This window comes from Mustela erminea, chromosome 1 (genome assembly GCF_009829155.1).
Source record: "Mustela erminea isolate mMusErm1 chromosome 1, mMusErm1.Pri, whole genome shotgun sequence".
In the NCBI taxonomy this organism is placed as follows: domain Eukaryota; kingdom Metazoa; phylum Chordata; class Mammalia; order Carnivora; family Mustelidae; genus Mustela; species Mustela erminea.
In genome coordinates, this window is record NC_045614.1 from 102,597,158 (window position 1) to 102,615,197 (window position 18,040).

General features: G+C 57.1%; 1 protein-coding gene across 7 annotated transcripts in view; it reads right to left on the minus strand.

The window, feature by feature from the left end:
- The window catches only part of TNK2 (tyrosine kinase non receptor 2), a 45,390-nt gene that overhangs the window by 8,850 nt on the left and 18,500 nt on the right, over nt 1-18,040 (minus strand). The window contains exons 1-9 of one of the 7 annotated variants that reach the window (XM_032336260.1): nt 16,395-16,608; nt 9,730-9,910; nt 8,588-8,658; nt 6,444-6,665; nt 5,280-5,432; nt 4,527-4,804; nt 2,945-3,071; nt 2,407-2,553; nt 2,228-2,322 (exon numbers count right to left, since the gene is read on the minus strand). In XM_032336260.1, coding sequence (XP_032192151.1) covers nt 2,228-2,322; nt 2,407-2,553; nt 2,945-3,071; nt 4,527-4,804; nt 5,280-5,432; nt 6,444-6,665; nt 8,588-8,658; nt 9,730-9,910; nt 16,395-16,448 — 1,328 coding nt within the window. In that variant the 5' untranslated portion in view covers nt 16,449-16,608. Of the gene's footprint in view, nt 1-2,227; nt 2,323-2,406; nt 2,554-2,944; nt 3,072-4,526; nt 4,805-5,279; nt 5,433-6,443; nt 6,666-8,587; nt 8,659-9,729; nt 9,911-13,653; nt 14,097-16,394; nt 16,614-18,040 lie in introns of those variants that run through there. The other 6 variants (XM_032336271.1, XM_032336278.1, XM_032336297.1 and 3 more) reach the window with 6 other exon arrangements.

Consider the following 18,040-nt stretch of genomic DNA (forward strand, 5'->3'; position numbering starts at 1 on the left):
GCCCTGAAAATAGATTTCCACACCTGTCTCCCTTCTCTAGTTCTATAAAAACAGAACACGGAAGTGCTACAGCCATCCCAGCTTCCAAACAAGATTCCCCTGGAAAAGACCCGCCCGTCATCTGTCTCTCCATCTAGACAGCACCTCACAAGTTTGACAGAGCATCTGGGTGTCCTCTCCTGCCCACTGCCTGGCACCCCAAGAAGCACCGAGCTATGGACAAGGGGATCCCAGACTCGGCACTGCTTCCGCAAGGGGAACCCACGGTTGCCAGAGAAACAGACACAGAGCTGCGAGCCAGGCTAAGAGACGGGAAAGCAGAGAACCAGAGAACCATGCGTACAAGCCCAGACCCTCCACCCAGAGATGTGGAGACAGAGTCAGCCAAACAAACACAGAGACATCTGGGCACCAAGAAAACAAGGGGCCAGAGGGAAAGCACACAGACCCACCCCCAAAGCCTCGCCGGCTGCCCCTCACCTCCCACCTCCTGAGCAGCTCCAGGAACCATGTGCAGGCACCGTGGTCCAAGTCGGTGCGGGCCATGGAGGAGGAGCCCAGGGAGCCAGGGAGCTCACACTGGCAGGCAGCTGCAAGAGCCCGCCCGCAGCTGGGGCCAACCAACGCCTGGGACCCAAGGGTGGGGCAGGGCACGACCACAGTGCCTCCCAAAAGGAGTGGCTCCCCCGGGGCCCCGCCTGCTACCCGCCCTGCTCTGGTGGAAACCCAGGCCACCAGCTCCTGAGACACACACTCCAGAACACAAGCAGCAATTGAGTCACCTTCTGAGGAACACTGGGCCCCCACTGACTGGGAGGAAATAAACACCCAAGGGCTATGGTGCACAAGAAGGGTCAGGTCCAAGGTCCTCAGGTTCCTGAAGGTGAGAATGATATGGGTCCAGACTTCCGACTTAAGGCCCTGCCATGCCCCTCCAGATGGGGCATCTTCCTATTTCCAGAATGCTCTTCAGAGACCCATGCCTATAGTCCCCTGCCTGGCCCCCAGGCTCAAATCCAGACACTAGCTACCTTCTTGACCTGGGGGCCTCTCACCTCCTAGAAGCTTTCTGCTTTTGTCCACCACCACTAATTCCCCAAACCTCCATCCCCACAACTCGCTGATATGTCATCTATATTTCCAGATACTGGGCCCAAAGGCTAGGGGAGCCCTGGTCTGGCCACAGTGAGGGCAGGGTGTGTGTCCCCAGAAGCACCCTGGGCTCCAAGGCCCACTCCATCGCTCTGACTCAACCCAGAAGCTCTCCTCCATTACCAACCCCCATGGGGACAGGACTTAACTATGAGCTCAGATCCCCAAACCTGAGGCCCAGGGAAATGGTTCCATGGGAAGCGACCCCTGCCCTCAACCCCCCACCCCCCAGCCTGGCCATGCGTCACAGAAGCTGGGAGCACAGGGGATTTCCTCTGCCTCGCTCCTCTTCCTGGTCCTCCATGCTCACCCCCTACCCCAAAGGCACCTCAAGCCTGCGCTGCCCCAACCAGTTCCTCAGCTGCCCTGGGGATCAGATAACAGAGGGTGGGGTGAGTGATGGGTAGGGCCTCCTGGGCAGAAGGGCTCCAACAGGAGCTGCAGGAAGTTGACGTGACTCAGGAGATGCCGCCTGGAGGCAAAGGCAAGCATCCCAGGTGTCTGGCTGTGGGGAGAGCTCAGGAACAGAGGGCTCTGGGATCCCATGTGGGCAGCCCAGCAGAGAGTGGAGCGGAGCCCTGGGAAGGGGCAGTGGGGCTCAGTGGGAGGGCAGAGGCTGCCAGGAAGAGAGCGGGTTGCTTTGGGGGTACTGACAGGCACTCAGGTGGGTAGTCAAGAGTCCCTGTCCTGGGAGGAGGCGGGAAGGGAAGGGGAAGAAGACGAGAGGAATGTTCAAGAGTTCCAGAGTCCCTAGCTGTGGCCCCGAGGCCAACTGAGCCACTTCCTACGCCTCACCGTCACAGCAGCTTGGCCCTGACCCACACAGCCAGGGCTGGAGCCGAGTGGGGAAAGGGTAAAGGAGGTGGTGCTGGTCAGGGACATTCCCTTGGAGCGGCAGCGTCTGGTACTTAACCCCAGGCACTCCAGAGCGAAGCCAGGCCTATCCTCCCCTTACTGCACAGCTCAGGCTCCCCCCACCCTATGCTGTCATGGGAACCATGGAGGCAGCAGAGCTCTCTGCCATCCCCACCCCATACCCCTTGAGGCAGTGCAGGGGCAACCCTGCTCTCCCTACCTTCCCTCAATGACGGTGATGACATCGTTCATCTGGATGTGTAGCTTGTCTGGTTCCTCAAAGTCCTGGAGGGCCCGCATGTCTGTGGGCTGGGCCTGGGGGCCGACACAGGTCACTGCCCAGCCTGGGCCTGACCCCTGCCCGGATACCCCAGCCCCATGGTGCCGGCCTCCCCTCACCTCCAGCAGGAAGTCCCGCAGGGCCACAAAGGTGGGTCTGTCTTCTGGCTTGTGGGCCCAGCACTGAACCATGACATTGTAGATATCCTGGGGGCAGTCCTCGGGCCGTGGCAGACGCTCCCCCTCTTTGTCAATCTTATGCAGAATCTGGAAGTGGGGTGGCACAGTCTGAACATGAGCGGAGCCCCCAGATCCTCGCCTCCCACCTTCCCTCCAGCCCATGGAACTCCTGGAGCTGTGGGCTGCCAGGCCTGGACCCCAGAGAAAAGGTCTCCAGGAACCTATCCCCAGGCCTCTGACCCTCAACCTCTGGCTGGGGCCTCTGGGTAGGTGGCCATGGCAAGGGAAAAAAGGTAAGCCAGCCCCAGTCTGGCCCTCTCCTCACCATCAGGGGCCCTTCTCTCTGTTCAGCAATCTGGGAGGTCATAGGAGGCCACAGGGCACGGGGGACAGGGTCCTAGTGAGTAAGACCCAGTTCCAACAGGGAACCCAATCGACCCCCACCCGTCCCGTAGGGAGAGCATCTCCGGCCCCTCACCTGACTGCCGTTGAGACCAATCCAGGGCTCCTGGCCATAAGTGAACATCTCCCACAGTGTGACCCCAAACATCCAGGTATCACTGGCATGGGAGAAGGTACGTGTCTTCAGGCTCTCAGGAGCACACCTGGCAGAGGCAGAGGTCACACAGAAAGCCTCTCAGAGCACGCCCACCCACATCAGCCCACCGGACATTAAACACTCACTCAACATGTGGTGGGCCTGTGTGCCAGGCTCACCAGTAGGTACTGGTGACATGAGTGAAGTGATCAGGGACAGGACTTACTGGCTGGGGGAGGCACAGACTTGTGGAAAATCATCTATGCTCATGTCTTTATTCCCCTGGAGCCTGGGCGGGATGAGGGGGAAGTCTGCAGGTCAGGGAAGCAGTTGGGGGTGGGGGGAGGTCAGGGGTTCCAAGAGTCAGTGAGGGGGAGGAGATGGGATGAAATCTCAGGCTGTTTTCTAACTGTGGTGGGAGGAGGACAATTTCCGGATTTGGGGCAGGATCCTGGGATTTGGGTCATTTCAGCAGGAAGGTGTGGGTGGGAAATTTGGATAGGGTCTGGGGAAGAACCGAAATGGCTGGAAACAGTTATACTAGCTTCACCCAAGTATCCCACACTCCCTCTGGGACTCCCTTTTGGGTGAGACAGAGAAATGCCACACAGTGTAGGCAGCAGAAGGGCACTCCCTGGGGGGCTAAGGTGCAGGGTGTCGGGCAAGCCAACCTAACAGAACCAGAGACTCTCTCCTGGGACTGGAGAGGTGGCCCTGCCACTCCAAGGGGGCAGGACACGGGGACAGTCACTCAAGATCCCCAAGTCTCATGTTCCTCATCTGTGAAACAGGAGTGACAATAACCTGCTCGTCTCACAGTGGCTGTCATGAGGGGACTTCATCATTTACCACCCCACCTGGGATGCCTGGGTATGAAGGGGGCACTGTTATTGATTCCAGAACAATAGGCAAAGTCCGGAATGTGTGGTCACCCCACATATAAAGTAGGTTATTAATTAGAGGGGGCCGTGCAACCCGGGTTAGAAGGATCTTCTGGCAAGGAGAACCAGGCCTACTCCTTGCAGCCCAAAGCAGGAGACCACAGTCCTTCGGGGGTGTCTGGAAGCAATGGACCACGATGGCTTAAGCAAGGAGAAGCTCACACAAGGGCTGGCACAGGGTCAAGTACCCTCCACGCACAGGTTAAAGTCCCTGTCAGTCCCCCAGGCCCGGCACGGTCCAGCCCTGCCTGAGGCTAGCTCTCCCTGGAACGTACTTGCCGACCAGTCTGCCTGGCTAACTGCAGACATTTCGGGAGCTTCCTACGGAGTCCTCCAGAAAGCCCTTCCAAGCCCCCACAGTCCTCACCCCTGTGCATCACACTACCCAGCACATAGGCCCAGAGAATTCCTAGATGGATGAGTGGATGGACTGCACACGAGACAGGCACCCAAGGTCCAGAAAAGACAAAGGCTACTGTGGTCATTGAAGCCCTGGGGGGCTCCGAGGCCGGGGCATGCAGGGACCGGGATGGAGCAGGGCAGTGCCCAGACCCGATGAGCTGGCAGCTCCTGTCCCTCACCAGGCAAAGGGCACCTTGCGATGCTCCTGCATGACGTAGTGGTCGTCATTCTGGGGCAGCGCACGCATCAGCCCAAAGTCCCCAATCTTGACCAGGTCACGGGCAGCCAATAGCAGGTTCCGGGCAGCCAGGTCTCGGTGAATGAAGCGCTTGGACTCCAGGTAGCCCATGCCCTCGGCCACCTGCACAGCATAGCGGCTCAGAGTGCCCAGGAGGAAGTGGCCCTGGTGCTTGCGTAGCCGGTCCAACAGCGATCCGAGCGGCGCCAGCTCTGTCACCTGAGGCCATGGGGCAGGCAGGAGGAGTCAGTGTGGCAGAGCCCGTCCTATTCCCCCATGCCCTATGCTGGGCTCCCAGTCCCTCTGCTGAAGGCCTAAGCCATGCTCCTCCCTGGCCTGTCCTCTGGGGACCTCTAGGCCTTCTCCAGCTCCCCAAGCCTCTCCCTCCAGGTAACGTGGGAACCCGAGACCCCGAAAGAAGCAACCGCAGAGGCTCAGATTAGAAAATTCTAAAAATGAAACTCTAAGGCCAGCCCCTCTGATGAGTGCAACTCTCTGCCAGTGAGCACAAACAAAACCCAAAGATAGACACAGGCTCCAGTGGCCACAGGACCAGGCCCGGCCCCATCAGGTAGGGGACCCACGCATCCTTCATCAGGGTGGAGGGACGAAGCCCAGCGCAGGCAGGGGGACAGGCATATCTGGGGGCCCAGAGACCCTGCCTGAGCCCCCGGCCACTAGCTGCAGCACTCACCATCTTCATGGGTGGCGTGAGCACCACGCCATAGAGGCGAATGAGGTTGCGATGGTCCAGTGAGTGCATGGCGTTAACCTCCCGGATGAAGTCGTCCATGGCTTCGGGCTGGCTCAGCACATCAGGCTTCAGGCACTTCACAGCCACACTCACCTGCCCGGGGTGGGGATGGGGCGGGGTCAGGACGGGTGCCGGGCTCCAGTGCTCTGCGCCAGCCTGCTCCTCCCTCCGACTCAGTCCAAACAGCCCTGACTCGGGTCTGCTAATCTGGGTGGGCGAGACGTCACAGGGGCCTGTGGCCTGGCTGGGGCAGGGCCTCCCCTTCCTGGGGAAACGCCCAGGTGAAAGAGCAACTCAACAAGAAGAGATGATCAGTGTGGTGACAGAGTATTAAAACGTTGTCATAAATGGACTACTAAAAATGTTTTTGGTGTGGAAGGAAAACACTGTAAATACAATGCCAAAAGGAACGCCTAGTGGCTCAGTGGGTTAAGCATCTGCCTACAGCTCAGGTCATGTTCTCCAGGTCCTAGGATCAAGCCCTGCATCTGCTTTTCCCTCTCCCTCTGCCTCTCCCCCCACCGCCTCCCACCCCCCGCTTGTGCACACTCTGTCTCTCTCTAATGAATGAAGTCTTAAATATATGTGTATATATGTTTATATACACATATATTCCCAAAAAGCTACATATATGGCCAAAAACGAACCTATAGTGAGAAAAATCAAAAGAGTGCTTCCCGTGGAGGAAGAGGACACTCAGTGGAGGGACAAGAAGGAGCCTTCTGGGGTGCTGGGACTGTTCTCTGTCACGATCGGGGCAGTGGTTACATAGGTCTGTGCATTCATAAAAACTCACTAAGTTGAAATGCCAACTCTGCTTCCTGAGTGGTGGGATTACAAACAACTGTTTTTTCGTATTTTTTAAATAATTTCCGAAGTTTTACAATAAGTACATTATTTTTGTAACTTAAAAAAAGAAAGAGACGTGTCTAGTTAAAGCTGAGCATGGAGTCCACAGCAAGCCCCTTTCCGACCTATGCCCAGCCCCATTCACATCCCAGTAGAGGGGAAAGACCTGCCTCAGAGGCAGCATTGGGGACACTATGCCAGAGTCTCATAGAGGCCTGTCCCTCTGCCGCACCCCACTGGACCCAGAAAGCTCACCGTCTTCCCCGAGGGGGCATCCCACTCGCCCCTGCGCACCACGCCAAAGGAGCCATCTCCCAGCTTCTCGAAGAGATGCAGGTCCTTCTCCCCAATGAGGCAGGTGAGGCTCTGCAGGGGCCCCTCCCCTGCTGGGCCCCCTGGTGTGGGTGAGGTCTTCCGGAAGGTGCTCTGAGAGTGATGAGGAGGGAACTCAGCCTCCAGTCGCTTTCCACTGAACACCTGTTTAAAGGCAGCCAGGGGCCAGATGGAAGCCTGAGGTCCCGGAGCAGGTCACTGAGCCCTGCCCCACAGGATCGTCAACTAGGCCTCCAGAGAGGTCCTGGCTTTGCCAAGCTGCCAAGGGGCAGCCGGGCTGGAGGCCCTCCCCTCCTCTAGACCACACCCTTAAACAGGAACCCACAGTCTCAGTGTGGCCTCAGGGTATGTGCCAGAAATGGACTGACAGGCATGCGGCTTATGACTGCTGTGGCCCCACACCCAGCTGTGGGGTCAGAGAGAGCCCAAAGCCCCTCCAGACCCATCTTCTGCACCACCTGTCCCTCCCTGTCCCCCTCCCAAGCACAGACTTCAGCCCCTAACCCGAGCAGATGGGCAGGAGCCCGAGGGGCCCTCCACAAACACCTCCCTTTCCATTTTTAGCCCTGGCCCCTTCTCTGGGTTGCCCATTTGGCGCTGTCTGTCTCCACCCTCTCTGGGGAGCTGACTGCCCTTCATCCTGCCAGGGGAGAGGATAATTTGAGCCTGAGGCTGAACCATGAATGTGTGTGTGTGTGTGCGGGAGGAGGGGGGTTGCAGATGAAGCAAGGCCTGGGAAGACAGCTGAGCTCCTGGAGGGGCGCCTAGAGCTGAGAGCTGAGAAAGGAAGACTGGAGGGGACTCTGCAGCCTGGGCTGTGGAGGGACAGGGCCAAAGGTCGGGACAGGAGGAAGGAGGCCTTGAATAGCAGAGTTGGCCCCATCGATCTGACTTGGCCCTCTGCACTGGAGCATCCGAAGCCTTGGCCTCAGGCTGCAGACCTCCACTTGGGCCCCTGGCCCCCAAAGGTTGGCAGAGCCTTATCTGTATGGGTTAGGAGGTGTCTCCAATATGAAGGCCTCTTCTAGGCTCTGCTCTGTCCCTCCTCCCAATAACTAAACTACCTTATGTTTGCAGGCAGTGTTCAGCTAAAAAGGCCCTTCACAGCCTTTATTTTAAGAGACCCTCTCCAATGCCCAATGAGGTGAGCTAGACAAGTGTCGCCCGCACTCCCACTGAAGAAAGGCCTCAGGTCCGGACAGGTTCACCGACCAACCCGAAGACGTCCTATGGGGTGGTCCACCACCCCTGAATCCAGGCGCTCTGCACAGCTCTTCCGTCTTGCCTCTATCCACCCAACAAACTCATCTTTCCCTAAAACCTGGGCAAGGGACCAGGACAGTGTCCCCAGAAAAGGCCACAGAGTCCCAAGAGACAGCCCCTTGGCCAGATCACAGCCAGGAAATCTCTGCTGCCCAATCCTGGTCCAGCTGTTCTGCCCTGCCCACCCCCCCCACCCCAGTCCTGAGGCCAGAAGCGGGGAGGGAAGGCCCTGGCTGGTTCACTTCCTCTCGCATTGTCTTCCAGACAATGGGCAAAGTTCCACTGAGTCAGACCAGGGACTCACCACTCCACAGACCCAAATTAGGACAAAGGGAGAAGGGGGGCAGGCAGTGGGGAAGGAAGCTGTCAGCAGGCCCAGATGACCAGAGAAACCCCCTGCCGACCAGGGAAAGTGGGGGAGGAGGGAAGCCAGGCAAAGATGTCCTGGGTCCAGACAGTCCCCACCACTCTGCCCTGGACACTGGCCCCAAGAGGCAGACAGAGGAAGGGTTCAGGTTACCGCGTGCTTGTCAGCAAGTGCCTGTTACACGCTCAATGCGACTGCACAGCGGGCAGGGGCGGGAAGACATCACGGCACACGGGCTACTCACATGCCCTCTCCAGTGGGGACGAGACACTTAGCTGGGCAGTTCTGTAGGCACCCTGCCCAGTAAGACCCTGGAGGAGGGAGGTCTGGACCAGGTACAAATCACACCTGCCTGGGCTCGGGGGAGATCCCCAGGACTGACCTCACAGGGAGGCCTGCGCGGCTGCCCGCCCCATCTCACTCCTCGTCCACGTACCTTGCTCATCCAAGACTTGCGTTTGCACATGGCCTTTCTTCTCTTCACAGCCTCCCACAGCCGCCGCTGGCCTGCGGGGAAGGAAGGGGTTTCAGATGTTGTTAAGGTAGCTCATATCCCCCAGAGAAGCTGCCCGGCTGCATCCTTCCTTGGTCCCCCTGGGGTGCATCCACCACTAGGTACTGCCCAGCACAGTGACACCAGGAAACAGACCATTCCAACCAACCAGGGGCCACAGTTAACCAGACGCATTCCACATCTAGGCAGTGGTTCTTGAACAAGAGGGAGGCGTTTAACCACCAAAATTGAACAACAGTGGTCTTTTTCCAGCGTTCAAGAAAAAAAAAAAATGGTAATGGGTAGAATTTGCCCACTTTTGAGTTTTTTCTCCCATTTTATTATGTTCCTGGCATCAGATACCAACTATCTAAGCCAAAACTAGCCTATGTCAATGTCTACTTTAGCATGTTATTACTTATTTAGCTATTTTAAGCTGAATGTACTAATAAGTTTCTAATGCAAGTAATAAATACCATTGCTTCTAGATGTTATAGTCAGTACTTTTAGGATAAATACATAGGAAAAAAATGAGTTCAACTGACATGGCAGATCGTGGTTCATGGGAAAGAGACAGAATGAGTTCACTGTATAGCAGATCTTTGTGAGAAAGAGACAGATTAAGAGAAAATGGACCAAAATTAACCATCTGAGGGTTTCTTATCTTCTCCTAGTCACACGGATCTCTGGACCCAGGCCCCTCTGGGGTTCAGAATGGTGAGCAGGGCAGACTCAAGTCCACATTCACAGTGGAGAAGGAGCTGAAGGAATGCATCCCCAAATGTCTGAACAAGCCAGAAAGGGTGTGTGTTTAATCCTGAGTCTCCAGAGCTCTAAGACTGCCTTGTCCTCCAGCTCCAGGTCACCGCTCCCACTGCCAACTGCTCTCCTGCGCTCACGGTGCGCGGCATCTACCGATGGCCCTCCAGCCCACCATGGGGGCTCCAGGACAGGCCGCGGGCGTCCTCAGCTCTGCCACCCCAAGCCAGGAGGAGGAGGGCTCTTCCACGCACTTGGCCGTCCTGAGGGCAGAGAGGTGAACGGTCAGTGGGGAAGCAAGCGGCAAGGCCAATGTCCCCACCTACCGGGCCGGCCCATGCCGATCTTCTCCAGGTCCTCATTCTTGACATACTCGAAGTGGGACAGGCGGGTGACGTTGAGGTCATCACGGAGCCGCAGGAAGTACTGCTGCAGCTGCACCTCGGACAGCAGCTCCAGCAGCCAGCCCGCGCCCTCCTCCGGCTGCATGCTGCTGCTCCCCAGCCTCTGCGGGGGGAGGGGTAGGGACGGCTCAGGGACCTGGGGTGTGGGCAGGGGATGGGGGACCCCTCCCCGAGGGCCCTGGGCTCACCCACCTCCTACTAAGCTGCTTCAACGAAGGGCCCAAATCGCCTGCCCACTCCCCCAAACTGTACAGAACGCCATGCAGCCCTGTGCCCTCTTCCCACTGGCCACAAGGACTGAGCTGCGACAGCCCAAACCCTGGCGTCGGGGTCTTAAGTCCAAACTGCATCTGCGGCTGAGTGACCAGAGAGCCACCACTCTGTTCTCAGAGGCACAAACCCTATGAGAACCACGAAAACTACTGATTGTGTCTCCAGGAAAACAGACACATTCTTTCAAAGTTTTCATTAAAAAACTGGGGAGGAGTAGCAGGCTGGCTCAGTCGGTAGAACATGTGACTCTGGATCAGGGCTGTGAGTTCAAGCCCTGCACTGAGCGTAAAGATTACTTAAAAATAAAATTTTTCTAGGGTCACCTGGGTGGCTCAGTTGGTTAAGTGGGCACTCTTGATCTCAGCTCAAGTCTTGATCTCACAGTCATGGGTTTGAGCCCCGCACTGGACTCCATGCTCGGTGTGAAGCCTAATTAATATATATATACATGTACTTTAGTTGGTGGGGTACAGGGTCCCTTGAGACCCACCCATAGGGTCCCCAGACCTGATGGACCCCAGAGAAAGCACTGTGGACTAGATGAGCTCTGAGTTCCACCAAATGCCTGACATCAGCAGAGCCTCCCCTCCCAATCCGAAGACCATCCCACAGGAGACCACTTGAGTGCCCGAAAGGACCACACAAGCGAAAGATAAAAAGGGAGCAGAGGCTGGGGTGGCCTTTTATTTTATTTATTTTTTTTTTAAGATTTTATTTATTTATTTGACTGAGAGAGACAGCGCAGACATACAAGCAGGGGGAGCGGCAGGCAGAGGGAGAAGCAGGCGCAGCTTTGAGCAGAGAGCCCAACGTGGAACTCGATGCCAGGACTGTGAGATCATGACCCGAGCTGACAGCAGACACTTAACTAAACCAACCAGGTGCCCCTGGGGTGGACTTTTAGATGCCGACTCAAAGAGGCAGCCCTGCTTAGCTCCACTGACTGATGTCACTCCAGTGACTGCTGTCACTACAGACCACTGTCCAGCGTCATTAAAGCTTCCAATTTTTTCAAGGAATACTGGAAATCTGAATCTAGATGTGAAATATCACCACTAAAATTCTTTTTGAAAAGGTAATATATGCACATGGTAAAATATTCAAAAGGCACACAGGAGCCATGAATTCTCATTCCCTGCACTCCTGCACAGTCACATAGCCCCCCCACCCCCAAAGCCAGTTGCCATAAATGACTTCTCCGTATCCTTCCAGAATGTTTTCTCCCAACATTCACCCATCAGCCACACCATTCTCTTCCTTGTTTTCACTTAATATTACATCTTTCTCCTAACTTTTTAACTATGTCAGCCAATTCAACCCTGAACACACAGACACACATGCGTGCACACGCACATGCATTCTGTGCTGGCCAAGCAAAATACAAGTGCAGGCTATAATCAGCCAATGGGCCACCAGGGAGCAACCTGTGACCTACACTCTCTGCGGCCTAGAGAAGGAGGACACAGGGGCCCCCCTGAAATGAAGCAGCCTGACGGACTGAACCCAAACCCATCCTTGTCCAAGTAAGATACCACAGAGCTGAGGGCTGACCCCACCAAAGAAGAACCATGAGAGGGAAAAGGCCAGCGACCACTCAACCGCCCTCCAACAAGTCAGAGGTGGCCTTGGGCCCCAGCTCTCACCACCAGGCGCACTCAGAAAAGCAGACACTGACAGCTCAGGCCCGCCACGCATCTCTTGCCCCCACAACTCCCCATGGCGCTGCCAGCCCAGTGCCAGGACTTCAGACCCCCAGGCAGCTCAGGGCAGTACAAAGAGTGACCCATGAGATAGAGAGGCCCTCAGTTCAAACCTGCGCCCTCCCCGCCCCCCTGCAAAGGCAGTTGGGCCACAGGGGTGTTCCAAACTTCAAGCTATGACCCTTTACCCAGATGGTTCTCCCGAGAGCTGGACGGCCCCCTAGGGGACATTCTTGGTTGTCATCATGTTGGGGGGCCACAAGTGGCATTTCGTGGGTGGTTGGGAGATAAGAACACAAGTTATCCTGTAACATACAGGGCAATCTCACTCACTGTCCCACATCCCACACAACTTAGCTCATGCAGGTGAAAAACGGGTTTATGATCATCTGAACCTAGAACTGAATCCCATCTTACGTGTGAACAAAAGTTATTTTGCAGTTTCAATATACACTGAACCCTCCTCCAATGGAACTAATGCGTAAGCTGAGGGAAAACTGACCTTTGTTTTGTTCAGAACTCACTGCAAGTTACTCGCTAGTCAGAAAAATGTCACTGAAGGCAACCTGCCTTTATGATTTCAAAACTCCCCTCTCAGTCAGCACCTGCAGGCGCGGCCTCCACACTGACTGGAGGGCTCGGCGCTGACTGCTTCTTCCTGTCAGAACGTCCCAACATATCAAAATACCTAAAACATCATCCTCACTTTTGTGTCTCCTTCAAACTACAGGTGACATCATATTGGCGGACTATACACATGGTAAAAAGGACATATTTCTAATAATTTAATTGAAGAAGAGTAACAGTAAAAATAACTCTGACACCTGAACTCCACTTATTATACGCCAGGCACGGTTCTAAGCATCTTGCTGCATTAACTCACCTCTCCTCAACTAAACTATCTGTTACACACAAGGGAGCGTGGATATGAGAGGGCAGGAAGCTGCCGCTTTCCAGAAGAAGGCCCCAAGGGCACACTGTGAAAAATCACTGACTGTAGCTCTTGGCGGCCTGGCCAGTACTTCCACCACCACTACCCTGTCCCTGGACCAAAGGGACTGCACCCGCTGTGTGCCCCAACATGTGCCTGCCAGCAGGGCAAGCAGTCTAAAGACCCCCCTCCTCTTCTTGCCCAGGTTCCAAGTTTCACCAGGCTCCTCACTGCCACCTTCCCCTGGAGGCAGCTGCTCCTCAGAACAGCTCAAAGCCATGCCCTAGGTGGTCAGGACTGGGGGAGACACAGAGCCCTTCCCCTGAAGCTGCTCAGAAAGCCCAGCCTGGCCTGCTTCTCTTCCCTGAGACACCAGCGAACAGATCTCCCTGCTCAGCTGGACACTCCCCTCCCTGCTTCTCCAGCCCCAGGAACTGGGCTGCTCTGCGTAGGGGTGTGCGGGGAACTAGAAGAACACTGGGATCCCCAGTGAGGGGAAGCAATCAGGGTCTCAGTCCTGACTCTACCGCTGGACGAGCCCCCTCCCCTCGGCTAAGTGCCCTTTCCACAGCAACTTTCTTTGTCTGCAGAGCACGGGGAGAGCACTGGCCCAGCTTCTCCCCAACCCTGCTCACACTCTCCAGTTCTGCGTGTGCCTGGCCCCCAGCACACCTGCAGTCCCACACCTATGTCTGACGCAGGGCACAGCACTCTCCTGGCGCACACACTTCCCTCGTACATTTTTCTAACACATGCACCAACCAGGATGCAGGGGCCAACCAGGGTGCAAGGGCCGAGGGGAGAGGCCCTAAGCCCAAAACCCCTATCAAGTCCTCAGCCATTCCCATTCCTGTACTCTACCCCTCAGTGAACTGCTGGCTCTGCGGGGGGGCCTGGCCCAGTCCCCAGTCAGTCCTACTCACACCCCCAGCCCCCACTCACTGTGTACAGGCGTCGCCGTAGTCTGGCCAGGAGAGGGAAGGAGAGCTCTAGGCCAGGGAACCGACGAGCTGCTGGCATCTCCACGAAGTTGGACCCCCTGACCAGGTCACTGGGGCTCTGGCCCAAGAAGTGGGGGAGCAGGGACTTTAGCTCCTGAATTCAAGGTTCTGCCCAGAATGGAAGTTGACCAGAGGTCTGTCCCAGGAGTTCCCCAAATCCCACACCAAGGGTGGGAAATGGGGCAGAAGAAGAGGGCGGGCCCCTTTTCTCTGCTGCACAGCTGTTTCCACAGCTGGCTGGTCTGGCAGGAACAGGTTAGCTCTTCTCCCGGCTGGCTGCAGCCTGGGTGCTCTGTCCTGTTTCTCTGACTTCTCTTTAGTGCAGTGGTCACAGCTCAGCCCTACTCCCTGGCTCCCCCGCCTGACCGCCCTCCTCCCTCCTCCCTCCCTCCCCAGCTGAGCAGCTCTGACACTGGCTGAAAAAGGACCTTTCTGAATCACTGCCAAGAGGGTGGCGGGAATGGGGGGACTCTTCCTCCCAGCCACCCGCGCTGGCCCCCCCTGCCTCCCCATACACAAGGCCCCCTGTCTCTGGCTTCCACCCCAACCCCCATAGTTGCAGACAACTCCTGGGATTTTAGGGTGGGGGCTATGTGAATCAAGCAGCAATGTACAAAGAGGGGCTACAGGCTCCCAGGGACAGATACCCCTCACTCCTGGGCTTGTCTGGGGCTGTGGGGGCTAGAAGACAGCCCGAGTTGGGGGCTTGGGCCCTAGTCAGTCATTTTCGGGCCCTGTAGGCAGACCCCTCAGAGACCCTCCCCCATCTCCAAGTCCCAGCCTTGGCTGGGCGTCTCCTGGCTCAGACCCTAATGTGGCCCCGTTACCCTGGTGCCCGACGGAAATAGGAGGCCGGCAGCCTGCCAGAGTGGGGCAGTCCAGCCAACAGCAAGGGGGGGTTGTGGGGGTGAGGAATCTCCACCCCCTCCCCTGGGGTTGCCTTGCACTGCCCACAACATCCAGGGTGCCTCCTCCCCCAGACCAGCTGGCTTAGATCCAAAGCCCCCTCAAAACAAACAAATATGCCCCCCGACCCTGCTGGGATGCCCCCACCCCAAAGCAATAGGATTCCAGACTATAAGATGTTTCTTGTACAGCACACCCCCACAAAGACAACAGCCTCAGCTAAAAGGAACTGGAGATACTCCATCAAGCCCCCATAGGCCCCCCATGTTCCTACAGCTGACAAATGATCCCTCTGCCCCTCCTCAAGAGTACCAGCTGCTCTCACACCCCCCTCACTACAGCCCCCAGACACACCTGACAGCTGCAGGAAGTCCTCACAGTCTCCCTCAGCAACCCCTCCCCACCCCCCAGCAGCCATGCCCAGGGAGCCCACTTCTTGTATACTGTTCTCTTGTCCCTATCCAGCTGGCTACCGGCTCTGGGAACCCCAGCTGGCTGGTGGGGCAGGCAGCTGGCTGAGAGTTTTGGGGAGTTAGCATCTTAGGCTCTCTTTCCAGGACCTCTCTTAGGACCCGAGCTTCCTAGCAGGGAGTTTACCTGAAAGGTCAGCCATTTCCTGCCCCGACCCCATGGGGGGGGGGGGTTGCTGGAGGGGATAGGTATGTAGGGGGTGTGGGTATTGGTGGACACTCCCAGCACTCAGTCCCTCTTACCCAACCCCAGGTCATCACCATGAAAGCTTGTGGAGCCAGCCAGGTACAGCCTCCCCTTGGTCCAGTGAATCACCAGTCTGAGACTGGGGTCAGAACTAATGGACAAGATGAAGTCAGGCTGAGGTCACTCTGGAACTGACTTTTCCCCAAACCCTGGCAGACAATACCCGTGGCTCAGAGAAGCCTACTGCCTACTTCCCACCAGGCACCACCCTGAAGGAGCTCTGGGGACCTGACTTTAGGAAACAATTTAAGAAAAATTACTCCCTCTACTGTAAGACAGGGGCTGCTGGGTCAGAATGGCCAGATTAAAAATCCTAACTACCCCCAAAAGATTGCCCCAAATCCATCAGAACCCCACACCTAACTCTTCCCTTAGATGTCCGGTAAGAACAAGCCTCAGTAGCTTGCTTAGCAATACAGCTGGAAAAGGTTGTGAGGAAAAGCAAAGCATGGTCAGAGGTCAGAGCTCAGAGCTCAGGCAGTTCTTGGACCCCTCTTCTCCTAGCCCTGGAAAACACCCTCCACCTTTTCTGTCCCCCTTTGTCCTATCAGCTACCGCCCTCTGCCGACCAAGAGAGAAAGTGCATGATCTCCAAGAAGGGAAGCAGACAGGGTCATCTTTTTTCTAAAGCAAACAAGGACATTTGGCTTCATATGCATATTCGGAAAGTAAGTGGGAATGTCCAGGGAACAAGGACTCAGTGCCCATAAAAGACTACACCCAAATCCTGGCATTGCTCCTGGAGGCTCCCATGGAGAGCAGAAGAAAGCCCAAAAGACAGTTTAATTGGGTCCCTGAGAACCCAAAGACACTGAGGCAGGTGGCAGCATCTGTAATCCGTAATTACCACCGATCACTGGCCCCTCACCCAACACCTACACACACGAACACCTCCTTACCCAGCCCCCTCAACCCCCATGATCCCTCTGGGGGCCCAGAAGCAGGATACCCCTCACTCCTGGGAGGCTGCTGCAGAGCAGAGCTGGGCCCTCAGCTCACTGGCGGATGATGGGGTCTACCACCGGGGTACCTGGCTAACCCCCAGGCTTCTCCCATTACCTGTGGTCCCTCTTCACCCCCAGCCAGGCGCTGATACGCAGATCTCTCCCCCATGGCACCCACACTCCGGGCACTGGGGCCAGGGAGGGGAGCAGAACCCTCCCGCAGCCCCCGCCCCTCCGGCGGCACCGGCAGCCGCAGCGTCACTGCCCTGCGTCCTGAGGGGCCGGGCCTCCAGCATCCTCCAGAAGGGCAGGGGTTGCTAGAGCGCCTCAACCGGGGAGGCAGGTCCATCTCCCCTACCCAACCCCCCCCCCCCCACACCCGCCTACAGCCTCTCATCGGCGGCTGGCTGGCCGGCCAGAGCCTGAGCCCAACCCGGATGGTCGCGGTCGCCTGCACTGCGCTACGCCCTGCCCCTCCCCCAACCCTGTCCCCAACCTCCATTCCAAGGAGCGGCCGCCTCTCCGCGGCACCACCACCCGCTGACCCCTGGAGACAGCCAGGTGCCGTGGCGTGGCCCCACCTCCGATGACCCGCAGGGCTACAGCTCTCCTCAGCTCCTGGGCCACCCCCTGGACTCCAGGACTCCACCGCCACCAATTAGCTCCTGGGGATTCAAAAAGGAGCCCCCTATTCCATAAGGAGGTCCATCCAAGAAGCTCACATAAGCTCCCACCCTGACTTGACCTGAGACCCCTCCCCTCCTTCGGGCCTGATGCCTATCCCTCCACCCGCCCAGCTTCCACACCACCAGGCTCCAAGCATGCGCCCACCTGCTGGGCTCCCTGCTGTTCCACTCAGCATTCCACTCCCTCCGCGCCCAAGAACCTGCCCAGCGGTGGAAGCCACGCCTCCAGCACCCGGAGGGAGACCACAGGCCGGCCCAGCCCCACGCTTCTTCCCAGCCCGGCCTTGACATCTCCCTGCCTGCCCCCCTTCACCTCCCCCAGTGGGCCTGGGAGCTCAGGGCAGGGCACTCCGCTGTGGCTGACCTCTGGCCTCAGCAGTGTGCCTCGAGTGCCCACACTCCCGGCGGGAGGAGGCGCTCCAACACGTGCCCACACAGGGCTCTGCCATCCAGCACTGGGGTGAGGCCATTGCTAACAGAGGAAGTCCCACTGCTGAGCTCCTCCTCTCCCAACAGGCCTGAGGGCCCCACGGTACCCCACGCACCCTCTCATTCTACAGGCATCTGAAGCATCCACTGATTCCTTAGCGCCAGGTATTTAGGGCTGAGCTCAGGAAACCCTCCCCTTCCGGGGCTGGGCCGAGGAGGGGGTGATGCTGAGATACCACTCCCCTTCATACACCCCCAACAAACTCAACGTCAAGACTGAGGAGGAGACTAGGTGTGTTCCCACAAGGCTCACTCCCCTCACAAGCTCGTTCTCCACCCAGAAGCATGCTGGGGTGGGGGATGACCCTGCCAGGCAGGGGATCTATTCAAGGCAGAAATTCCTGGGCACCTTACCACAGCTATAGCAGAAACTAGCTTTGTGGGAGGCTATAAGAACCCAAAGTCAGGAGGCTGTGCTGACCCAAAGTTAGAAGAAAAGAGGCTGAAAATGCCAGGCCCATCACTGGATGAAGAGTCTGCTCCAAATCATTCCTCCTCCCTGCTTTCTCCAACTCCCCTGCTTCCTAATGCCATCCTGCTATAAGATATCCACAGGATCCAAACCGCCTCTAGGATCTGAGGAATC